We start from the raw sequence: 21632 nt of genomic DNA, 5'->3' as shown, positions 1-21632 counted from the left end.
CTCCGTTCTATGTCTGCTTTATCCTTTGGACCTTGAGCATGGCTTGTGGTCCAGGGAAGGCTCTTAAAACACAACCTGCTCAATCAATGAATGAATAACGGAGCAAAGTTCCCAAGGGACAAAACAAAGCTTGTGATCAAGTAGACAGAAAATAAAATCCTGCAGCCGAGTGCAGTGGCTCACGTCTGTAATCCCAGCTACTCAGGAGGCTGAATCTGAGGATCGCGGTTCAAAGCCAACGGAGGCACAGAACTCGGTGAGACTCTTACCTCCAGTTAACCACCAGAAAACTGGAAGTGGTGCTCGGGCTCAAGGGTAGGATGGTAGCCTTGAGCTGAAGAGCTCAGGGACAATGCCCAGGCCCAGTGGTAGGGTGGTAGCCTTGAGATAGCGGAAGAGCTCAGGAACAGCACCTAGGCTGAGTTCAAGCCCCATGAACCCCCCCCAAAGAAAGAAAGAAAGAAATAAAGAAAGAAAGAAAGAAAGAAAGAAAGAAAGAAAGAAAGAAAGAAAGAAAGAATACAAATACTAGTAAAACAGGGAAAGTGATGTGACAGAAGAAACCATCAGGAAAACCTGGCCATCTCAGTAAGTCATCAAGTAAAACCACGAGCAATCACATCAAAATGGAATAAGAAGTTTAAATACAGGAGGGAAACTCTACATGTAACAGCAAGAACATCAACAACTAACCCATAGGGATAAAATAAGACAAAGCAAAATCTAAAAGGACCTGTACTGATGCCTAACCAAAATTCTCAGATCCTAAACATGAGGAAAATGACCTGCTTTCACTGAGTTGTTAAAGGCAAATGCTTTATGCTTATGTGCACTGCTGCAGCTAGTTAGGCCTGTACAGGAAAGGCTAACATCAGCTCACAAAGGCAAAACTGTAAACTCATGCCAGAAAATGTCATTCCAGCCAGGCGCTGTAGCTCACTCTTGTAATTCGAGCTATTCAGGAGGCTGAGATCTGAGGATTTCAGCTCAAAGCCAGCTGGTAATAAAAAGTCCATGAGACTTTTACCTCCAGTTAATCACTAGAAAACCAGAAGTGGTGCTGTAGCTCAAGGGATAGAGCGGTACCCTTGAGCTGAAGAGCAGGCCCAGAGTTCAAGCTCCACGACTGACCAAAAAAAAACTTGTGAGAAAGAGAAAGAGGGGGCGGGGGGGAGGGGGAGGGAGGGAGGGAGGGGGGTATACTGCGTGGGCATTAAATAACAGTACAGACACTTAGGTCAGCTGGCATGGGAAAATCCACCAGCAAGCACCAAGAAAGAAAAGCAGGATGAGCTCAGCACTGGTGGCTCACTGGTGTAATCCTAGCTACTCAGAAGGCTGAGATCTGAGGATCAGAGTTCAAAGCCAGCCCAGGTAGGAAAGTCCATGGGACTCTTTTTGCTTTTTTTTTTCCTTGCCAGTCCTGGGCCTTGAACTCAGGGCCTGGGCACTTCCCTTGAGCGTTCTCAAGGTTAGTGCTCTACCACTTGAGCCACAGTACCACTTCCAGCTTTTTCTGTGGCTATGGTACCAAAGAATCAAACACACGACTTCATGCATACTTAGGTAAACCTTCTACCACTAGGCCACACTCCTGGCCCCAAGTCCATGAAACTCTTTATCTCCAATTAATCACAGAAAAAGCCAGAAGTAGCACTGTGGCTCAAGTGGTAGAGAAATAGCTTTGAGCAAAAGAACCTCAGAGACAGTGCCCAGATCCAGAGTTCAAGCCCAGGAACAGCCAAAAAGAAAAGAAAAGCAGGATGAAGAAAAAGAAGCTAGTACAATGTGAAGGATACAGAGGTAAAGACACATACGCTGGGTGAGTGGTTGCTAACTGCCTGAGGCACAGCATAAGAACACTGATAGAGGGCTGGGAGTTTGGCCTAGTGGTAGAGTGCTTGCATAGTATGCACGAAGACCCAGGTTCGATTCCTCAGTACCACATACATAGAAAAAAGCCGGAAGTGGGGCTGAGGCTCAAGTGGTAGAGCTCTAGCCTTGAGAAAGACCAAGGACAGTGCTCAGGTCCTGAGCTCAAGCCCAGGACTGGCAAAAAAAAAAAAAAAAGAACACCGATAGAAAGCAATCTTAAATATAATTAGAGAGAGAGATACACATCAAAATATTAACATCCTATGTTTTGAAGTAGCTGAATTATAGTTTTCTTTTTTCCCCCCTTGGGCCAGTTCTGGGACTTGAACTCAGGGCCTGAGCATTGTCCTAAGCTTCTTTTTGGTCAAGGGTAGCACTCTACCACTAAAGCCACAGCACCACTTCCGGCTTTTTCTGTTTATCTGGTGCTGAGGAATTGAACTCAGGGTTTTGTGCATGCTAGGCAAGAACTCTACCATAAGCCACACTCCCAACCCAATAATACTTTTCTTTATACGAAAAATGAAATTAAGATTTTAACACCCAGAAAATTTGACAGCTGGAGGCCTGGTTCAGTGGTAGAGTACCCAAACATAAAACCCAGCATAAATCAGTTAATTGAATTAAATAAAAATTTCCAATTTTTCTACAGTACTAAAAAGAATTTTAAGCTCTGTATAAAACTGTTAGTATAGAAACCATACCATGGCAAAAAAAAATACATTTAAGCTTTTTTGTTATCTTGTGCTTTACATTACCAAATTTTGTTAATTTCAACTACAGAATTATTTTCAGCACTGGAATCACATTTTTTCCCAGTAGTCATTCAGATCAAAGAGAGGAAGCCAGAAGAGTCTGAAGTGGTTCCTCACAGCAGCTCAACATGAGTAGGAAGCTCACCGTGAAGCTGTTGTTGACGTTTTTGGTGCTGGATTCGGCCACACTGGCATCTGTCAGGTCCACTTCATCAAATATGATTGACTGGAGGAAAACAAAGCATCAAATATGGATGGATTTAAAAAACCAGCCCATACAGGTATTTGGGCAGGGGCATCCCAAGCCCTGGCTGGTGCGGCACTGACGCTATCGCCACCCACACGACCCCAGGTCCTTGAGCAGCCAAGGCTGCCTTAACACCTACCCCACTTCCTTCTCACAACCAGCACTGAGTTCACAGATTCACAGAATTCATTCCCGAAAGGCTGGAAATGCAGCTTAGTGGTAAAGTGCTTGCCTAGCATGCACAAAGCCCTGGGTCTAATTCCTCAGTACCACATACACAGAAAAAGCTGGAAGTGATGCTGTTTCTCAAGTGGTAGAGTGTTAGTTTTGAGCAAAAGAAGCTCAGGGACAGTGCCCAGGCCTGAGTTCAAGTCCCAGGACTGGCAAACAAACAAACAAAACTTCATTACTGATTGCACTGGAGCCCAAAACAAGACAAACAGCAAATTCTAATACTTTTATATTTATTCTTTGTACTAAACACTGTCATTAATGCCACTGTTTCTGGTTTTTGGTGCTTTTATCTGTGTGAATGTGTGTGTGTGTGTGTGTGTGTGTGTGTGTGTGTGTGTGTGTCTATGTGCATGTGCACGTGTGCCAATTCTGGGAACGTAAGACCTAGGTGCTGTCCCTTTGATTCAGAGATGAGGACCAAACTCAGGGCTTTGCACTTGCCAGCTTCCACTAAACTAAATCACAAACCCTTCCCTTAGGGTTTTTGCTCAAAGCTGGTCCTTAATCACTTAAGTCACAACTCTACTTCAGGGGTTTTTTGTTGTTGTTTTCTTTTTTTTTTCCTGGGTAACTAGAGATAAGAGTTTCAAGGACTTTCCTGTCTGAGCTGGCTTTAAAACACCATCCTGAGATCTCAGCCTCCTGATTACTGTTGTTTTGTTTTGTAACATTCCCTGCTTTTAAATGTAAAGTATATCCTCAGTCTATGTTCCAGCCCAATCCAAATGGACTTCTGCCTTCTGGCTATAGTTTTTCCAGTTGGCCCACGTATGAAAGGTCCCAGGCTAAAGTAATTTACCATATAGGAAAAGAGACCCTAATAGAGGAAATCCAGCAATAAGGAAAAGCAGGGAGCCGGGCAGAAGGCATCTATCCTGGAAAGCCACCAAGCTCCAAGCAAGAAGTGGGAATCAGGCTTAGGGATACCCTCTCCCCAGTGTTCCTTCCTTTCTCCCTCAACACCCCTGATGTAACTTCTATTCCAGATCCCTCCTTACTCCATTACCTTCCTGTTCCCTCTAGTCTCTTTTTAATTTTTTTTTTTTTTTGAGATCTGGCCTAGGTACTATCCTAAGGTTTTCTTAAGGCCAGCACTCTAACTCTTGAACCACATCAGCACTTCCTCCATTGTGAACCCTGGAGGAAATACCAATAACCTCATCTTCTTCCACCAACAGGCCCAAAATAGCCTTTTTAAAAACTGAGGGCTGTGGTTAGAAGCCTTTCTAAGCAAGTTGCTTTACTCCATTTCAAATTTTAGCACACTAACTCTCTAGGGACACATCTCAAAACGATCTCCAGATTTTTTAAGTATTACGACTGCCACCAGCACAGAGTTGAGACTCTCAGCCCACACACTAGTGCTTGCACTGTCTGACATCCCAGGCTTGGTGAGCACCAGTGAAATGTACCGGCCCGGTGGCTCTCCTGCTGGGAGTCTTTCCTGCAGCAGACACTCAGAATGAGGGCAGACTGTTGGAAAGCCTAGAAATAAAGAACCTCTGTACTCACTTCAGAAGTACATATACTAAAATTAGAAAGGAAGAATCTCACACACTAATTTCAAAACAACATTTAGCCCAGAATAGAGATCTTTGGTCTATGACCCACATCTTTCTGAAGATATCCAACTAGATAGATCACAGTTCTGTAATCGTTTTTCCATTCTCACAGAAAAGTGAACAGAAACAGTACTATGAGCAAGAAAACATGCTGTGTAACAAATAAACTCTGACACCTTCGAGTGTTTAAAAGCAACAACAACAAACTAGCCTGGCAAGTAACTGGCCGGCACTCAAGCTTCCCGCCCGGAACACTGTGCCCATAGCGCCCTGGGGCCTCTCGCCGACCCTCACCTTCGCAGCTTTGGCGTAGTACAGGGTTCGCCCTCGGAGCTTGAAGTATCTCCTCTTTGATCGCTGGAATGAGTTGTTCTGTTTGGTCAGCATACCTTCTTTGATGATGGTCTGAAAGCACAGGAACATGGTTGTGAGCGTGTGTTTCTGAGAGGCCTCCTCACCCGGCCAACTGAAACAGGCCCTGTGGTGGCCATGCGCATTCATGTCTCCAAGGAGCCGAGCAGCCTACCCAGGAAAATAGTTCTCACACTCTGGCAAACCTTGACCCTTGTGGGGACCAAGCACCAGGGGTGGGGAGGGGTGCCCCAATCCTCCAGGGGGGCAATGGAGTGTTTGTGGGGGGCAGGGTAGCAGAGGCCCAGCATGTGCCCTAAATATATACTGATTAGCAAACGAGAAACTGAGGCTCATGGGACTGCAGTAAGCAGTGGCTGGAGGACAGCTGGGACACAGGTCTGGTGCATTCTCCAACTTCAGCATTTGGTATTTTCCAGCTATTCTTGGCCCTGTCTCCATGTTCTCTGGCCTCCTGCCATTTCTCAGGATCCCATTGCCAAACTGTCTACATCCATCTCTGGGGTTCAGCACAGTTCCAGGCCTGTGCTCCATTTGGCCATCTGCACTGGTCACCGGCCAGTATGGGCATCTAACCTGCACACATTGAGAGAAAATAGTGCCAAAGCCCAGTGGCTGTACCACCTGCCACTGATAAACCACCTCACACAGGAGAGCCTCGACACAGCACCGGGACAGCATGTGCTCAGGAGCTTCTCAGTCAGAAGATGCCCTAAACCACACAGAGCCACAAGTATAGTCCATGTAGTACGTGGGAAGGGAACAGAGCTCAGTGGCAGAGCACCAGCCCAACAAGTGCAAGACAAGGGTTCAATCTTGGCATTGCAAAGAAAAGAGGGGGAAAAAAAAAAACAGAGGGGCTGGGCCAGGAGTTTACCCTAGTGGTAGAGTGCTTGGCTAGCATGCATGAACACCTGGGTTCAATTCCTCAGTACCACATACATAGAAAAAATCCAGAAATGGTGCTGTGGCTCAAGTGGCAGAGCTCTAGCCTTGAGAAAGCCCAAGGACAGTGCTCAGGCCCTGAGTTCAAGGCCTAGGACTGGCAAAAAATAAATAAAACAAAAATAAATCAGAGGGGCTGGGAATTTGGCCTAGTAGTAGAGTGCTTGCCTTGCATATACAAAGAGCCAGGTTTGGGGCTGGGAGTTTAGACTAGTGGTTAAAGTGCTTGCCTAGCATGCACAAAGACCCGGGTTTGATTCCTTGGTACCATATACATACAAAAAAGCCGGAAGTGGTGCTGAGGCTCAAGTAGTAGAGCTCTAGCCTTGAGAAAGTCTAAGGACAGTGCTCAGGCCCTGAGCTCAAGCCCAGGACTGGCAAAAAAAAAAAAAAAAAAAAAAAGAGCCAGGTTTGATTTCTCAGTATCACATACATAGAAAAGCTGGAAGTGGTACTATGGCTCAAGTGGTACAGTGCTAGCCTTGAGAAAGCCCAAGGACAGTGCTCAGGCCCTAACTTTAGGCCCCAGGACTGGCAAAAAAAAAAAGGGGGGGGGGGCGAAGCGCGGGAGTTTGGCCTAGTAGTAGAGTGCTTGCCTAGCATGCACGAAGACCCGGGTTCGATTCCTCGGTACCACATACATAGAAAAAAGCTGGAAGTGGTGCTGAGGCTCAAGTATTAAAGCTCTAGCCTTGAGAAAGTCCAAGGACAATGCTCAGGCCCTGAGCCCAAGCCCAAGACTGGCAAAACAAAAAACAAAAACAAACCCTGACACATTGGTCTAACAAACACCTGTGCCACAAGGAATCACAGCAGTCCCATACAACTTTGCACTTTAGCTGACTTTGCAATAGTGTATGAACCAGGTATAAAAAAAGGACACCCAGAGCTACTTTATACTAACAAAGGTAAACCTAGAGTCAATCAGGTCATCTAAATGGGCCAGGATGTGCGAGAAGCATACTGGCCTGTCTGGATTCCCGTCAGCTTGTCCATCACAGGAAGAGAAAGGCAGAAGAGACTCCTGAAGCTAACCCCCACCCCACCTACCACACACCAAGGGTCAGGCCTGGCCACCCAGGCCAGAATCTGAACAGAGGGTCTCTCCCCTGCCTCAGGATAACTCTCAACCTCCCAGGCTGGGTGGGCTGCCTAGGCCAGCACACACCCACACTTCCAGAGGCTCCCACTCTCCCCCACAGACACTAGCATGGAGTCTGCTCTGGGACCAGCCCAATCCTGCTGTCAGCCTCCTCCAACTTCCTCAAAATTTTCTGAGTCTTTTCTCACACTTTTCCCTTCACTGCCCTATTTCTGAAGAGGTCACCTATCCCTTCTCCCAGGAAAAAAGGAATGGAAAGCCAACAATAGCCCACAGTCCAGGGAGATGCACACCAGGCTTTTTCAGTACAGAATAAGGTAGAGTGGCTAAGACACAAACCAATGGCAGACCAGAAGCAGCAGTGACTAGCTTTGCTTCTGAGCATCCTTCCAGATCCAAGACCACGGGGTGACACCCAAGTCAGTCCATCAGCGTACAGCAACAGCAGTCGAGATGCCTGACTCAGCCAACTCATGCCACACAGACGCCTCTTGCCCCCACCCCTGCGGATCTTCCTTACCTCTACAAGGAAACAAATTCCTTCCATCTCTTTCCTATATGCAAATTTAAAAATACAAAAACAAAACAAAACCAGCAAGCCAAAGCCCGAGAAAGTTTACAAATTATCTTTAAATAACAGAGGCTAAAGTACTTTTTCCTATATCTCCTGCTACTCATTCATAAAAGAAAAAGCAAAACAAAAACTCAATCCACCCCAACAAGCCTGTGTTGCTTGCATGCATGTGTGCGCGTGCGCGCACACATACACACGTGCACGCACGCACACACGCACACACACACACACACACACAATCTTTGGCAAAGCGGATGAGAGCCTGTATCTCAGGCCAACCAAGGAGACCTGCTGTTCTATTTATAGAGCAAGCATGCTCAGAAGAAGACTGGTGGGTTTCAGCGGAAAAGGTTGGGGAGAAGATAAAGACCAGTATTTCTTTGAAGCTTCCTCAGAAAGTACATTTCTTCTCCTCATTTGCTGCTTCGAAATTCTATAGGCATGTTGCAGAATATTTTTAAATACCAGGCCAACACAATGAGCTAAATTAAAGGTGGTCAAGAAAACCACACGCCATGTTTTGCACTGGTGGCCATGTGAGAGGTACCAGAGAAAGGCTGTCCAGCTGGCAGCACCTGCCCAGCCGAGTTCCCTACCTCAATTCTGAACACACAGAAGGCTAACCACAGTTCAGTCCTCCGCAGTGTACTTGCTATAATCAGAGGCCTGCAACTCACACAGATGCCAAGGAGATGCCTGGCCATCAGTAGATGGCAGAAGAGCAGCAAGTAGGAAGCCAACACTCCAACATTCCCAGCTTTAAAGACGATGAGTCCTGAAGCAAAACCTGGAGCCCGAGTGAAGAAGCCCACACATTACGGGACGCCACAGCCACCTCCTGACACGACAGATACACAGCCAGTGTTCGGGGAACCAGGAGTTTCCAACAGTCTCTACTCAAGAAGACAGTTCCAGCTGGGTGCTGGTGGCTCATGCCTGCTATCCAAGGAGGCTGACATCTGAGGATTACAGTTCAAAGTCAGCTGAGGCAGAAAGGTCTATGAAACGCTTATTCCAACTAACCAGCAAAAAGTCAAAAGTGGAGGTGTGGTCCAAGAGGTACAGCACCAGTGATGAGTGAAATACTATAATGCAAAGTACCTGGCCCCTGAGTTTGAGCCCCAGACTGGGCAAAGAAAGGAAGGAAGGAAGGAAGGAAGGAAGGAAGGAAGGAAGGGAGGGAGGGAGGGAGGGAGGGAGGGAGGGAGGGAGGGAGGGAGGGAAGGAAGGAAGGAAGGAAAGAAGGAAGGAAGGAAGGAAAGAAAGAGAAAGGAAGGAAGGAAGAAAGGAAGGAAGGAAGGAAGGAAAGAAAGAGAAAGGAAGGAAGGAAGAAAGGAAGAAAGGAAAAGAAAAAGGTGGGGGGAAGGAGAAAGAAGCGAGATGAGGAGGAAGAAGAGGAGCCAGAAGTCCATCAGGAACCTTGGTCAAACAAGCACTCTGGAAGGAATCAGTGAGGGACCTAATCCAGTAGCGGGGGCAGAAGAAAAAGCTCAGGGGCAGTGCCCAGGCCCAGAGTTCAAGCCCCACAACAGAAACAGGATAAGATGGATGCATGGATGGATGGATGGATGCATGGATAAGATAGATGGATACAGGATAGAAAGCCCAGGTGAGTCCACAAGTGTCCAGCTCAAGGAAAGGAAGGATTTGTTCACTGTAGACATGTTGAGTCTGCAGGTACTGGATAGCTGGGGAGTTCAGAACAGAACCAGTGCCAACAGACAATTTTTTTTTTAGTTATTTTTTTTTTTTTGCCAGTTCTGGACTTGAGCTCAGGGCCTGAGCACTGTCCTTGGACTTTCTCAAGGTTAGAGCTCTACCACTTGAGCCTCAGCACCACTTCTGGCTTTTTTCTATGTATGTGGTACCGAGGAATCGAACCCGGGGCTTCGTGCATACTAGGCAAGCACTTTAACCCCCAACAGACAATTTGTAAAGATGCCTGACAAGGTTCCCTTGATTGTGTGAGGAGGTGAGAGTCCAGGAAGCTTAAGGGAACAAGGATCCCTACATCAAAGATGGAAAAGAAGAGAGGAAGGAACAAGAAGACCACTTGCAGGTGACTGGTGATGTCAAACCGGGCGACGAGGTCAGAGGGAGGCCTGGGAGGTTAATGCACGTGGAGTGGAACAGGCAGCCAGGCACCGCACAGAGCCACTAGGCACCCTGAATGGGACCCAAGGTGAAGAAGGAAGCCCAGTTTCTGCTGGCGAGGAAGTGGAAGTTGCGCCACAGGTGGCCTCAGCCCCTGCCCTGAACGCAGACACAGCTAGGGCTGGGGTAGTCACACCAAAACATGGTAACAACGAGCAGCCCCACACACTCCCCTGATAAAGGTCCTGTCCACTCTAGGCTAGGACTGAACGAAATGCTGCTGTCCCAGGGTCTGGGGCACCTCCCCAACTCTGCTCACTCTGACCCTTCCAACCCCACTCACCCCTGTCACCTGTGCTTCCTCTGCAGGCCATTGTACATCCTCAGGCACTGCGACTACTTTATACACGTCACTAAGTGGCTCCCCACACCACTGATCCTCTTGAAACCTTCAAGACTGTACCCCTCCTCTTCCTGAGTTCAGGTTCCCACCCCAGGCTTTCCTTTCTTGCCTCTACGCCTCAGTATCTCTCCAAGTATAACCTCAGGGGTGGAGGTGGAGCTTAGTGATGGAGCAATTTCCTGCCATGGGACAAGCTGTGGGTTCTGTATTCAGAAAGAACATACACACACACACACACACACACAAACACAGTTTCACCCTATCAGTGAAAACAGAACACATGGCAGGGGGTATACAGGGGCCACCATGTTTATGGCACCAGGCTTGAAAATCCAGACCCAGTCACAAGCCCACCCTGGTCTCAGAGGAAAGACTGGTGGGCCTGAGCTCTGCTCTGACAACTCGTCTCCCCCATCCCACCCCCACTCCCCACCCCCTCCCGGGGCTCTTCAAAAGGCCTCTTGTCACCACACTTTTTCAGGGTATAGGGGAATACTAAGTTTGACCTCTGAGCCCCAAACACACCCTCCAAAAGACAAAGCGAACTTCCACAGCAGCATTTGCTGCAAATCAGTGTGGCAAAAGACTGAAAAGAACCAAATGTCCACTGCCTGGTCAGCAGCTAAGGAGAAAGAAAAGAGGCAACCCATAAGGGAAGCTAGAAGGGAAGGGAATATATACCTCAAAAAGGAACAATAGGAAGATAAACTCAAGAAATACGAGAATAAAAATGACTAAATACTTATGTGGGGAAAGGGACCAAGTCCAGAGACAGGTCACCACCAGGGCTCTGGAGCTGGACTCCTATATAGCCCAGCACAGGGGTGAGGAGAGCACCCACCTAGAAGCCAGTCCATAGCTGCCCTCTTTGTCACAACATGACCCTCTTAAGGGAGCAAGAGCAAATGGCTGTCCCCACTGACCAAGCAGGGAAGCAGCAGCCAATGTGCTTACAATTGGTGTTACTTCAGCCTCATCACCTAGGGAAGTTCCTCACAGAGAGACTGAGGGCCAGAGGGAGGGCTTTACCATCCGCAGAGAAGAAACAGATTCAGAACTTCTCCATCTTCCATAGCAAATGAGAAAATGTGTCATATGCTTGAGGAAGCTTTTCTTCTCCTTAGTTGTGCTTGTACAAGTTCAGACTTTTCCTGAATAGATAGATCTTCCCACACAGGGAGGTAGGGCTATCGACACACCAAGAGCTGACCTTGACCACCAGCAGAGCACTTCCTCAGATGCTCATGGCCAGTAAAGGTGGAAAGGAGTCTGCAGGGTAAAACCTATCCCTGTGGAGCCAGGAACAAAGCAAATATTTATCAAACACTCAGGGAGCATGATGATGAAAGAGACAGATACTTGGCCCAAGAAGCCATGTGTGGGCAGAGGGAAACTTCATTCACAAAGAGGTACTAAGAGGTAAAGAAAGATAACAGTGACACGCCAGAGTGGGGTGAACTCAGCTCCTCTACTTCATGTCTGTCTGGAAACTTCTAGGAAGCACGAGCAGATGCCATGAGAGTATGGGAAGCTTGAAACTCAGGGGTCAAGAGGACACACAGGGGCTGGGAAGATGGCTTAGTGGTACAGCACTTGCCTAGCATGTATGAAGCCCTGGGTTTGATCCCCTAGCATCACATACATAGAAAAAGCCAGAAGTGGTACTGTGACTCAAGTGGTAGAGATCTAGCCTTGAGAAAACCCAAGGACAGTGCTCAGGCACTGAGACTGGCAAACAAAAACAAAAACAAACAAACAAAAAACCCCACAGGCCTGAAGGAGCCACACAGGGTCTCTGATGCTCAACCCCTCCATTCTCGTGCCTTATGACTACCCAGGAACCACACTGACCATGCAAAGCTGTGCAGACAATGCCAGTATTCCAATGCCAGCTTCCTTCCTGGGAAAAGCTCAAACTCCAATACCTGGTAAGCTTCCCCTAGAAATACAGCCCTGTGTTAAACAGCCCAGCCCCGCTCTCTGCCACCTACTTTTCACGTATAGCCGCGCCACTGGCCTGGTCTAGCCATGGCTCATGGACCACGCTCTTCATCTAATAGTTCCCCTCCAGCCTGTTTTCCACATAAAACAGGAAGTGGTTCCAGGAAACAAAAAAACAAACAAAAACAGGAAATGGAATGATGTAACTTACAAATTACTTAATAAACTTCTTAATACAACTTTACTTTGTATTCCCTCATATAGATAGTTTTAATTTATTCAGACACTAAAGGAAGTGGACATTAATTATGAACCTATGAGAAAACTGACATGTCCGCACGGCAAATGGTTTAAATGTTCAGCTGAAATGTATCTTATTTATATCAACTCTCTGCTTAGGTAAGCTTAAATTTATTTTCAACAGAGCAGTTAAGTTTAATCAAGGGTCAACATCACAAACTTGCTCCACAGAATGTACACATTTATTAAGATATTATGAAATTGAAGCCCTATGTTTTTACATGTCAGACCCATTTGTTATTTGGCTCCTTTAATTCAATCTGTTTTGATCTTTAAAAAAAAAATTCTAATTGTTTCGGTTGTGTTTTCAAACATCCCAGAGCAGAGGCTGGGGGAGAGTCCATCTCCAGGCCTGTGCCAGCTGCGCCCAGACATGGCAGCTTACCGGCGGATCTTCCCTGAAGGCCAGCACGTGATGCTCTCATTTTTCTTTCTTTAGTGAAAAATAACACATGCTCATTTTAGAAAATGCAGGACGCAGATGTAAAGTAAAAATAACCTGAGCCCACTGGCAGACCTGAACCTCGGTATCATTTCAGAAACTGCACACTGCAGAAATACATCTGTGAACAGTTTGCCTCTTCTCCTCCCCAAGTAAGCGCTGCTCCCACATTCCTCCATCACCTGGGGGGGGGGCCCCACTGGCAGGATCTGCTATGTGCAGCAGGTTGACCGGGGCCCAGGGCACCACCTCCCCCATGGGTATGCACAGGTGACAGGCGGAAATCCACGTGTGCGCACGCCCAGGCCAGCGCCGGTACTTGGCAGCTGGCATCACTGGCACAGTAATCAGGCAACTGGAGGTTCCAGTGGAGGGCTTCTTAGCCTAGACCTGACCACTGAATGTGTTTGCCAGTTTGTTTTGTTTTTTTTTATCTTTTGTCACTAGGGCCCTGACACTAGGTCTTTACCCTGGGGGTAGGGGGAAGTTGTAAATCACATATCTGATAAGGGTCTAACATAGGCAATATAGGAAGAACTCTTACAACTCATCAACGAAAAGATGACTCACTTTCAAGTGGTCAGAGGAACTGAACAGATTTCTTCAAAACAGACCTGCAGCTGGCCCACAAGTCCAGGGAAGATACTCAGCATTCTCAGTCGCTAAGGAAACGGGATAGTCTTGCTCGAAACAAGAAGAATAACAAGTACCAGGATGAAAAATGGTGATCCCCATATGGCTGCTGAGAATGTAAACGAATGCGCCCACTATGTGGAACACTTCTGCAGTTCCTCAACAAAGTTGTCTTATAATTCCAGTCATAGGGATTAAAAAAAAAACAAACAAACATATATTCAAACAATTATCCATGTGAGCCTTTAAAAACAGCTCTACTGCTTCCAAAAACCAAAGCAATTCAAATGTCTACCAACAGAATAATCAATAAACAAAATGCTGTATATGTATATAATGAAGTGTTATTTAGCCATATCCAGTAAAGTTCTGAAGCAGGTACAACACAGATAAACCTTGAAAATATTATACTAAGTGCCTGACACACAAGACCATATATTGTATAACTCCATGTATATGAAATGTCCAGAAGGCAAATCCAGCAAGAAGGAAAGCAGATTTGTGGTTGTCCTGGGCCAGGAGGGGGAAACAGGAACTTCCATACAGGGGACAAAAAGGTCTAGAACAAGACAACAGTTCTACAACCTTGTTGGTGTAATATTGTTAATGTACTTAGTGACACTGAATTCTACACTTTAAAACAGTTTAAGTGGACCAGCCTCCAGAGGCTCACACCTATAATCCTAGTTACTCAAGGAGGCTGACATCTGAGGATCCTGGTGCGAAGTCAGCATGAACAGACAAAACAAAGAGACTTTTATCTCCAACTAACCAGCAAGAAACTAGAAGTGCAGGTGTGGCTCAAGTGGTAGAGTGTCAGCCTTGAGCGGAAAAAGCTAAGCAAGAATGCAAGGCCCTGAGTTCAAGCCCCAGGATCACAGATTGGCATATATCACTCAAAGACCACTAAGTAAAAAGAAAATTGGGGGCCAGGAGTGTGGCCTAGTGGTAGAATGCTTGCCTAGCATGCACAAAGCCCTGCGTTTGGATTCCTCAGTACCACATACACAAAAAAAGCCAGAAGAGGGGGCCAGGAGTTTGGCCTAGTGGTAGAGTGCTTGCCTAGCATGCATGAAGACCCAGATTCGATTCCTCGGTACCCCACATACATAGCAAAAAGCTAGAAGTGGTGCTGAGGCTCAAGTGGTAGAGTGCTAGCCTTGAGAAAGTCCAAGGACAGTGCTCAAGCCCTGAGCCCAAGCCCAGGACTGGCAAAAAAAAAGCCAGAAGAGGTACTGTGGCTCAAGGGATAGAGCTTTAGCCTTGAGAAAACCCAAGGACAGTGCTCAGGTTCTCAGTTTAAGCCCCAGGACTGGGGAAAAAAAAAAAACTGCGAAGATTGGAGGGTCTGAAAAAGAAATATGCCAAGTCAGGCTTGGTGGCTCACACCTGTAATCCTAGATACTCAGGAAGCTGAGATCTGAGGACCAAGGTTCAAAGCCAGTCCGAGCACAAAAGGACCTGACACTGTTATCTCCAATTAATCCCTAGAAAATGAGAAGTGGGGTTTGGCTCAAGGGTAGGATGGTAGCCTTGAGCTGAAGAGCTCAGGGACAGCACCCAGGCCCAGAGTTCAAGCCCCATGACCCACAAAAAGAAAAAGAAAGAAAGAAAAGAAATGTGTCATAATGTCTATTCATAAATCTTAAAGGAATTATTATTGAAAATGGGAATTATTATCTAGAAAAGAGGTACATCTTGGGCTGGGGGTGTAGCATGCATTAAATCCTAGCTTCAATCTCTAGCGCCCAAACAAAAAAAAAGAAAGAAAAAGGTGAGAGAAAGGGAAGGAGTAAAATTGTCCAAAGAGATACGTATGCATTATCTCTCTTAGGTAACTGCAATCCTGTACATCACCTCTATAATAACAACTAAAAAAAAAAAGAAAAAAAACATGGGTTTCCTTCTCTCATTAATAAGATCAAGGATGGTAATGCCTCTTTTTTTATTCAAATTAAACATTTTTAAAGGACAGGGTGTACCAAAATGAGGGCAGGATCAAATGAAAAGCTCAGGAGGCTGAGCTCTGAATACTATACTTCCAACCCAGGCAGGAAAGTCTACGAGACACTTATCTCTAATAAACCACCAAAAAGTCAAAAGTGGAGTTGTGGCTCAAGTGAAAGACTGTTAGCTTTTGGGGAGGGGGGGTATCAAAGACAAGAACAGGCCCTGAGTTCAAGCCTCAGGACTTGAATACTAGAGAAAAAAAAAAGACAACAGGACAGGACAACAAAATAAATCCAACTTCAAGGGATAATGGGAAAAATATACAAAGAGAAATCATCCTTGGCAAAGAAAAACAAAATTAATTGTGAGGTTCATAGAATGCTGTAGGAGAAAAGCTCATGGAGAGGAAAGATCACATATACTACAAACAGTAAGTCCTGCTTAAAAAAAAAAAAGCACAGGCATAGCTTCTTGGAAGGCAGAGAACAGACGTGCCTGACAAAATACCCATCTCAACAAATAAGTATGGCAGTATGTATGTATAATTCCAACTAGGAGAAGCCAAGCCTGGGCATAAACTTGAGACCATACCTACTAATCCAAGCTCCAGTATTTTAAGTATCGGGTTGAAAGCTGGAAACCAGTTTGTTAAAATGGTTTGGAAATAACTAAATAATAACTAAAGTAAAAAAGGAGGGGATACGTGGGTCAGGTATAGCACTTGCCTAGTAAGCATTAGGATCTGTGTTCAAGGAGGAGGAGGAGGAGGGGAGAAGAAGGAAGAGGAAGAGGAAAACTATGGGGCAAAACACTAATCCTCGAAGAAGAGGAAAACCACGGGCACAAGACTAGTACTGAAAGCAGAGGAGGGCAAAATGGCCCTAATCCAAAAGGCTGCAGGACCAAAAACTCTGACAGTCACACACACGGATGCACACTGATGCCTGAGGAGAGGAGGGGACATGAGTCCCCACCAAGGTGACTCACGCCAGACCCTCACTGTGCTCACTAGTGGCTCCAGAGACAGTGGCACTGCCTTGCCCTTCCCCAGGCATCCGAAAAGTCCATGTAGAATCAATAGCAGAAGGAGAGCCTCCTAAGAGACTCATTCAGGGTTGGAAGTGTGGCCTGGTGGTCGAGTGCTCACCCAGCATGCATGAAGCCCTGGATTCAACACCCCAGTACCACACACACACAGAAAAAGCCAGAAGTGACACTGTCGCTCAAGTGGCAGAGTGCTAACGTTGAGCAAAAAGTATCCAAGGGCCTTCAAACCCCAGGACTGGCAAAAAGAGAGAGAGAGAGAGAGAGAGAGAGAGAGAGAGAGAGAGAGAGAGAGAGAGAGAGAGAGAGAGAGAGAGAGAGACGGAGAGAGACAGAGAGAGAGAGAGACAGAGAGAGACAGAGAGAGAGAGAGAGACAGAGAGAGAGAGGAAGAAGAAGGAGGAGGAAGAGGAGGAGGAGGAGGAGGAGGAAGGAAGGAAGGAAGGAAGGAAGGAAGGAAGGAAGGAAGGAAGGAAAAGAAAAGAAGGGAGGGAGGGAGGGAGGGAAGGTAGGAAGGAGAGAGAAGTAGGAGGAGAAGGAGAAGGAGGAGAAGGAGAAGGAGAAGGAGAAGGAAAGGAGTAAGTCCATTCAGACAAGTGCTCTGCTGAAGCTGAAAACTCTGGTAAAGATGGTGGACAAAGCATCTCCCAGCTGATTGAAATGAGGGCTCCTTATAAACACCCACCACATCACCCCTGTAAGAATCTACCATGTCACCCCTAGAAACACCTACCACATCAGCCCTGCAAACATTTACCATGTAATAACATTAACCAAGCCAGGCAGGAAGCACGGCAGAGCAGTCCACATCCAGGCCTCCCCTCAGCCCACAGGAACAGACGGGAATTGCTGAGACCTGACTTCTTCCCTACAGGAAATACAGAGGATCAAAGAACAATGTACAAGGAACCATAAGGAAACAATCAGACCTATCCAGAAAGATTTTACAAGACAACTGCCTTGTCTCTACAAAAAAAAGCTGAAGTGAGAAAGAGGCTGGGAGGTGGGTGAGGGAGCAGTCTTCTCTTAGAAACTACAGAGGTATGACAATCAAATACAATGTATACATTTGACTGGTACCTGGTTCCCAAAAGGGAGGCCACAAAGGATACTTTTGGTTCAACTGTATAAATTAGAAAATAATCTAATCTACATGCCTGTAATCCTAGCTAATCAGGAGGCTGAGATCTGAGGATTAAGATTCAAAGCCAGCCCAGGTACAAAAACACCTGAGACTCTTATCTCCAATTAACCTCTCGAAAACAGGAAATGTGGCTTGGCTCAAGGGTAGGGTGGCAGCCTTGAGCTGAAGAGCTCAGGGACAGTGCTCAGGCCAAGTTCAAGCTCCATGACCCACCAAAAAAGAGGAGGAGGAGGAGGAGGAGGAGGAGGAGGAGGAGGAGGAGGAGGAGGAGGAGGAGGAGGAGGAGGAGAAGAAGGAGAAGGAAGGAGAAGGAAGGAGAAGGAAGGAGAAGGAAGAAGAAGGAAGAAGAAGGAAGAAGAAGAAAGAAGAAGGAAGAAGAAGAAAAAGAGGAAGAAAGAAAGAAAGAAAATAATCTACATATTAAATGTTAGATGGTGGCTACAATCAATTTTATATAGGAACCTATCCTTATGTCTAGTAGGTGTGTAAGAGGTAAAGTGTGTCCCTCTTTCTGAATGCTGAAATACTGACTTACCTTCCCCAGCCTTCTTTACCCACTCCCCCTCCTTTCCTGACTCCCCTCTCCCATCCTTCTTCCTCTGCACACTTCTAAAAGTCCACAGAGCCTCTGATCACCACTGACCAATGACCCTCTGTCACCTGGCGTCTCCATGAACCATGCATGCTGCTGCCATGTGATGGTCTAGGCCTGGGACTGGGGAAAGAGGGAGATGAAGCCTGACCAGGTTAGCATGCAGCAGGGCCAAGTGAGAGCAAAATCCCCAGAACTGGCTGGGCACCTGTAGCTCCTGTAATCCTCATTATTCAGGAGGCCAACGTCTGAGGGTATAATGCAGGCAGGAAAGACTGTGAGACTCTTGTCTCCAATTAACCACCAAAAGGCTGGAAGTATGTGCCAGGAAGTGGCTTAGTGGTAGAGTGCTTGCCTACTATGTATCAAGTCCTAGGTTCAATCCTCAGTACCACATACACAGAAAAAGTTGGAAGCAGCGCTGTGGCTCAAGTGGTAGAGTGCTAGCCTTGAGCAAAAGAAGCTCTGGGCCAGTGCCCAGGTCCTGAGTTCAAGTCTCAGGATCGGTAAAAAAAAAAAATCCATAAGCAAAGGCTGGAAACAGTTACAGCCTAAGTGGTACAGCGCCCAGGCCCTTAGCTAAGTTCAAGCCCTGTACTGTTCCACCACACAAACACCCAAACCAGACCTGGTACACACTGGACCTCCTATCTCAGAAAAGCAGCTCGCTAAAGCCAGGCACATTTACATCGGTAATCCCAGCTATGTGGAAGGCTGAAATCCAGAGGATTACAGTTCAAGGCCAGTACAGGAAAAAAAATGTTCAAGACCCTTTCTCAACCCTCTGCTGAGGGCAGGGCCATGCCTGTCACTCAGCTTGGTGGGAGGCTGAGACTTGAAGGCCAGCCCAGGCCAAAGTTGAGACACTCTCAACAGAAAAGGGTGTGCATGGTGGTACATGTTATCCTTGCCATAGCAGACATCCAGGTGGGAAGCAAGACCCGATCTCACAAATACTCAGTGCCAGCCAGGCACTGGTGACTCACAACTGTAATCCTAGCTGTCATACCTGGCCATTCAGATGGGATTCAAACTTGTCCCAATGAAGTCACCAGCACTCAGTGAACTAGGAGTCATTTCAGTAGCTATGCATGGACTGCTCTCTGCCTTCAGGCTGGTAGAGAACAGCCCAAGCCTTGGAGGGGCTGAGTATTTTGGGGGTTTTTTTTGGGGGGGGTTGACAATCCTAGGCTTGAACTCAGGGCCTGAGCACTGTCCTTGGACTTTCTCAAGGCTGGAGCTCTACCACTTGAGCCTCAGCTCCACTTCCAGCTTTTTTCTGTGTATGTGGTACTGAGGAATCGAACCCAGGTCTTCATACATGCGAGGCAAGCTCTCTACCATTAGGCGAACTCCCGGCCCTGGGGCTGAGTTTTTAAGGTGGCCATTACCACAGGCAGGTGTCCGTTACAGTATCAGTACAATGCCCTAAGTCAGTAACCACAAGGACGAAACCACACGCAAGTGGTCAAGCAGGTTAGGCATTTTTACAAAAACAGAAACTGGCGGCTAAGCTTGACAGGTTATTACACTAGCTACTCAGGCGGTTGAGATCTAACACGGCAGTTGGAAGTCAGTCCAGGCAGTAAAGTCCAAGAGACTCTCATCTCCAATAAACTGTTCAGAAAAGGCCAGACTGGTGCTGTGTCTCCAAGTAGTAAAGTCTTGAGCAAAAGCTCAGGGATGGAGCCCAGGCCCAGAGTTCAGCCCCATGACCGACAATCATAATCAGCAGCATCATCATCAGTGCCAAAAAGAGCAGAGGCGTGGCTCAGGGAAAAGTGCTTGCCTAGCAAACACAAGGACCTGAGCTCAGACTCCAGTACCACCAAAAAGATTAAAGGGTTCACTGTCCAGTTCTTCATATAAACCACAAACCTTCTGTTCCCTAGCATCCACTCCAAAGAGTTACAAAGCTGACATGCTCCATCTCCCTGACTGTCCTAACATTCATTCATTCATTATTTTTCCTTCTTCCTGCAAATGCAAAGACCTTGGAACAATTTACTCGTTTACCTCCTGTCTTAAGTGATACTACTATCATGCTTGCAAATTCTATACATATTTTTCTTTTCTGTTTTTGCCAGTCCTGGGGCTTGAACTCAGGGCCTAGGCACTGTCTTGGAGCTTTTTCAGGGCTGGCACTTTACCCCTTAAGCCACAGCACTACTTCCTGCTTCTTTTTCCTATATATGTACCGAGGAATTGAACCCAGGGCTTCATGCATGCTACGCAAGCACTCTACCACTAGGTGATACTCCTGGCCCTTTATACATATTTCAAACCCAAAGTCAGAATTTTATTTGGGGGGAGGTCCTTGAACTTGGGGCTGCTTCTGGTTTTCTGGTGGCTTATTGGAAACAAGAGTCTCTCGGACTTTCCCACCTCAGCTGGCTTTGCACCTCAATCCTCAGATCTCAGCCTCCAGAGTAGCTAGGAATGCGGGAGTGAGCCACCGGAGCCCACCAGAATTGATTTTTACATTCAACAGTCACATGATCTTTTCCACAGACTGTGTGGGGCTTGCCCTTCACTCCCTCCAGCAACTCTAACCTTTCACCCAACAACTCTAACCTTTCAACTGAGGTCATTTTCTTGTGGCCAAACCAACAAAACAACCTTGATGGTTCCTCTCCTGTGTCGGCTGGCATCAACGCTGTCCTTTTTATTTCAATCTAATTTCTAAAGGATTTCTTGGCTGGATAAAGAATCCTGGGTTCACAATGTCTTTCAGCACAGAAATGTTATCTAACTTCCGAATTCCATAGCTCCACCAGGAGCATTTTGAAGGGTCTGGGTCAGTGGCTGCATCAGGTATCTCTATACCACTTTGGTGAGATGGCAGCAGCCGTGGTTTCCTTGTGGCAGGGCCTTTAGTTTTTAGATGTCTGCTCCATTTGTTCTTGCCTCTCCTCTCCTGACAAGCAGACTTCAGTCAGACAATCCCATCATCTCATAACCTCTATCTCCACCTACACTATCTTTAGATTTTTGTGTTTGTTGGTGGGTTTGCTTGCTTGTTTGTTTGGGGACAGGTTCTGCCTGCCCTGCACATATTTTCCTTTGAGTTACTAATCTTGGGCCACTAATCTTTTTTAAAAGTGTCAAATCTTCCTCTGATTACTTAGCTTTATTACATTTTTCAGTTTTAGAATGTTCATGTGGATCCTTTTTACAGCTTCTAGATCTCTGCCAAAATTCTCAGTTTGGTCTTTTATCTTCTAGAGTGCAGCAAGTATAACTGTTTCAAAGGCTGGGTCTGCAGTGGGAAGCTGTCATCGGTGTTGATGACTGTCACTCGGGTGGCTGTGAAGTGGCTGAAGGCCTTGCCCTCCACGGGGGTGGTCTGCTTCTGTGAGGGACTTGGGATGAAGCAGGGGTATAGTCTTACCCTAGTGCTACCCTTGCCTCATCTCTGTTCCT

At 46.7% G+C, this 21632-nt stretch overlaps 1 protein-coding gene across 2 annotated transcripts in view; it reads right to left on the bottom strand.

The window, feature by feature from the left end:
- Positions 1 to 21632, bottom strand: part of Dgkd (diacylglycerol kinase delta) — a 91896-nt gene that overhangs the window by 61173 nt on the left and 9091 nt on the right. Inside the window, exons 1-3 of one of the 2 annotated variants that reach the window (XM_090355066.1) lie at positions 10113 to 10291; positions 4968 to 5078; positions 2776 to 2856 (exon numbers count right to left, since the gene is read on the bottom strand). In XM_090355066.1, coding sequence (XP_090211192.1) covers positions 2776 to 2856; positions 4968 to 5060 — 174 coding nt within the window. In that variant the 5' untranslated portion in view covers positions 5061 to 5078; positions 10113 to 10291. Of the gene's footprint in view, positions 1 to 2775; positions 2857 to 4967; positions 5079 to 10112; positions 10292 to 21632 lie in introns of those variants that run through there. The other variant, XM_090355065.1, reaches the window with a different exon arrangement.

Source organism: Megascapheus bottae, chromosome 21 (assembly GCF_031878675.1).
Source record: "Megascapheus bottae isolate mThoBot1 chromosome 21, mThoBot2.hap1, whole genome shotgun sequence".
Classification (NCBI taxonomy): Eukaryota; Metazoa; Chordata; class Mammalia; order Rodentia; family Geomyidae; genus Megascapheus; species Megascapheus bottae.
This window is presented reverse-complemented; position numbering and strand designations above follow the sequence as displayed.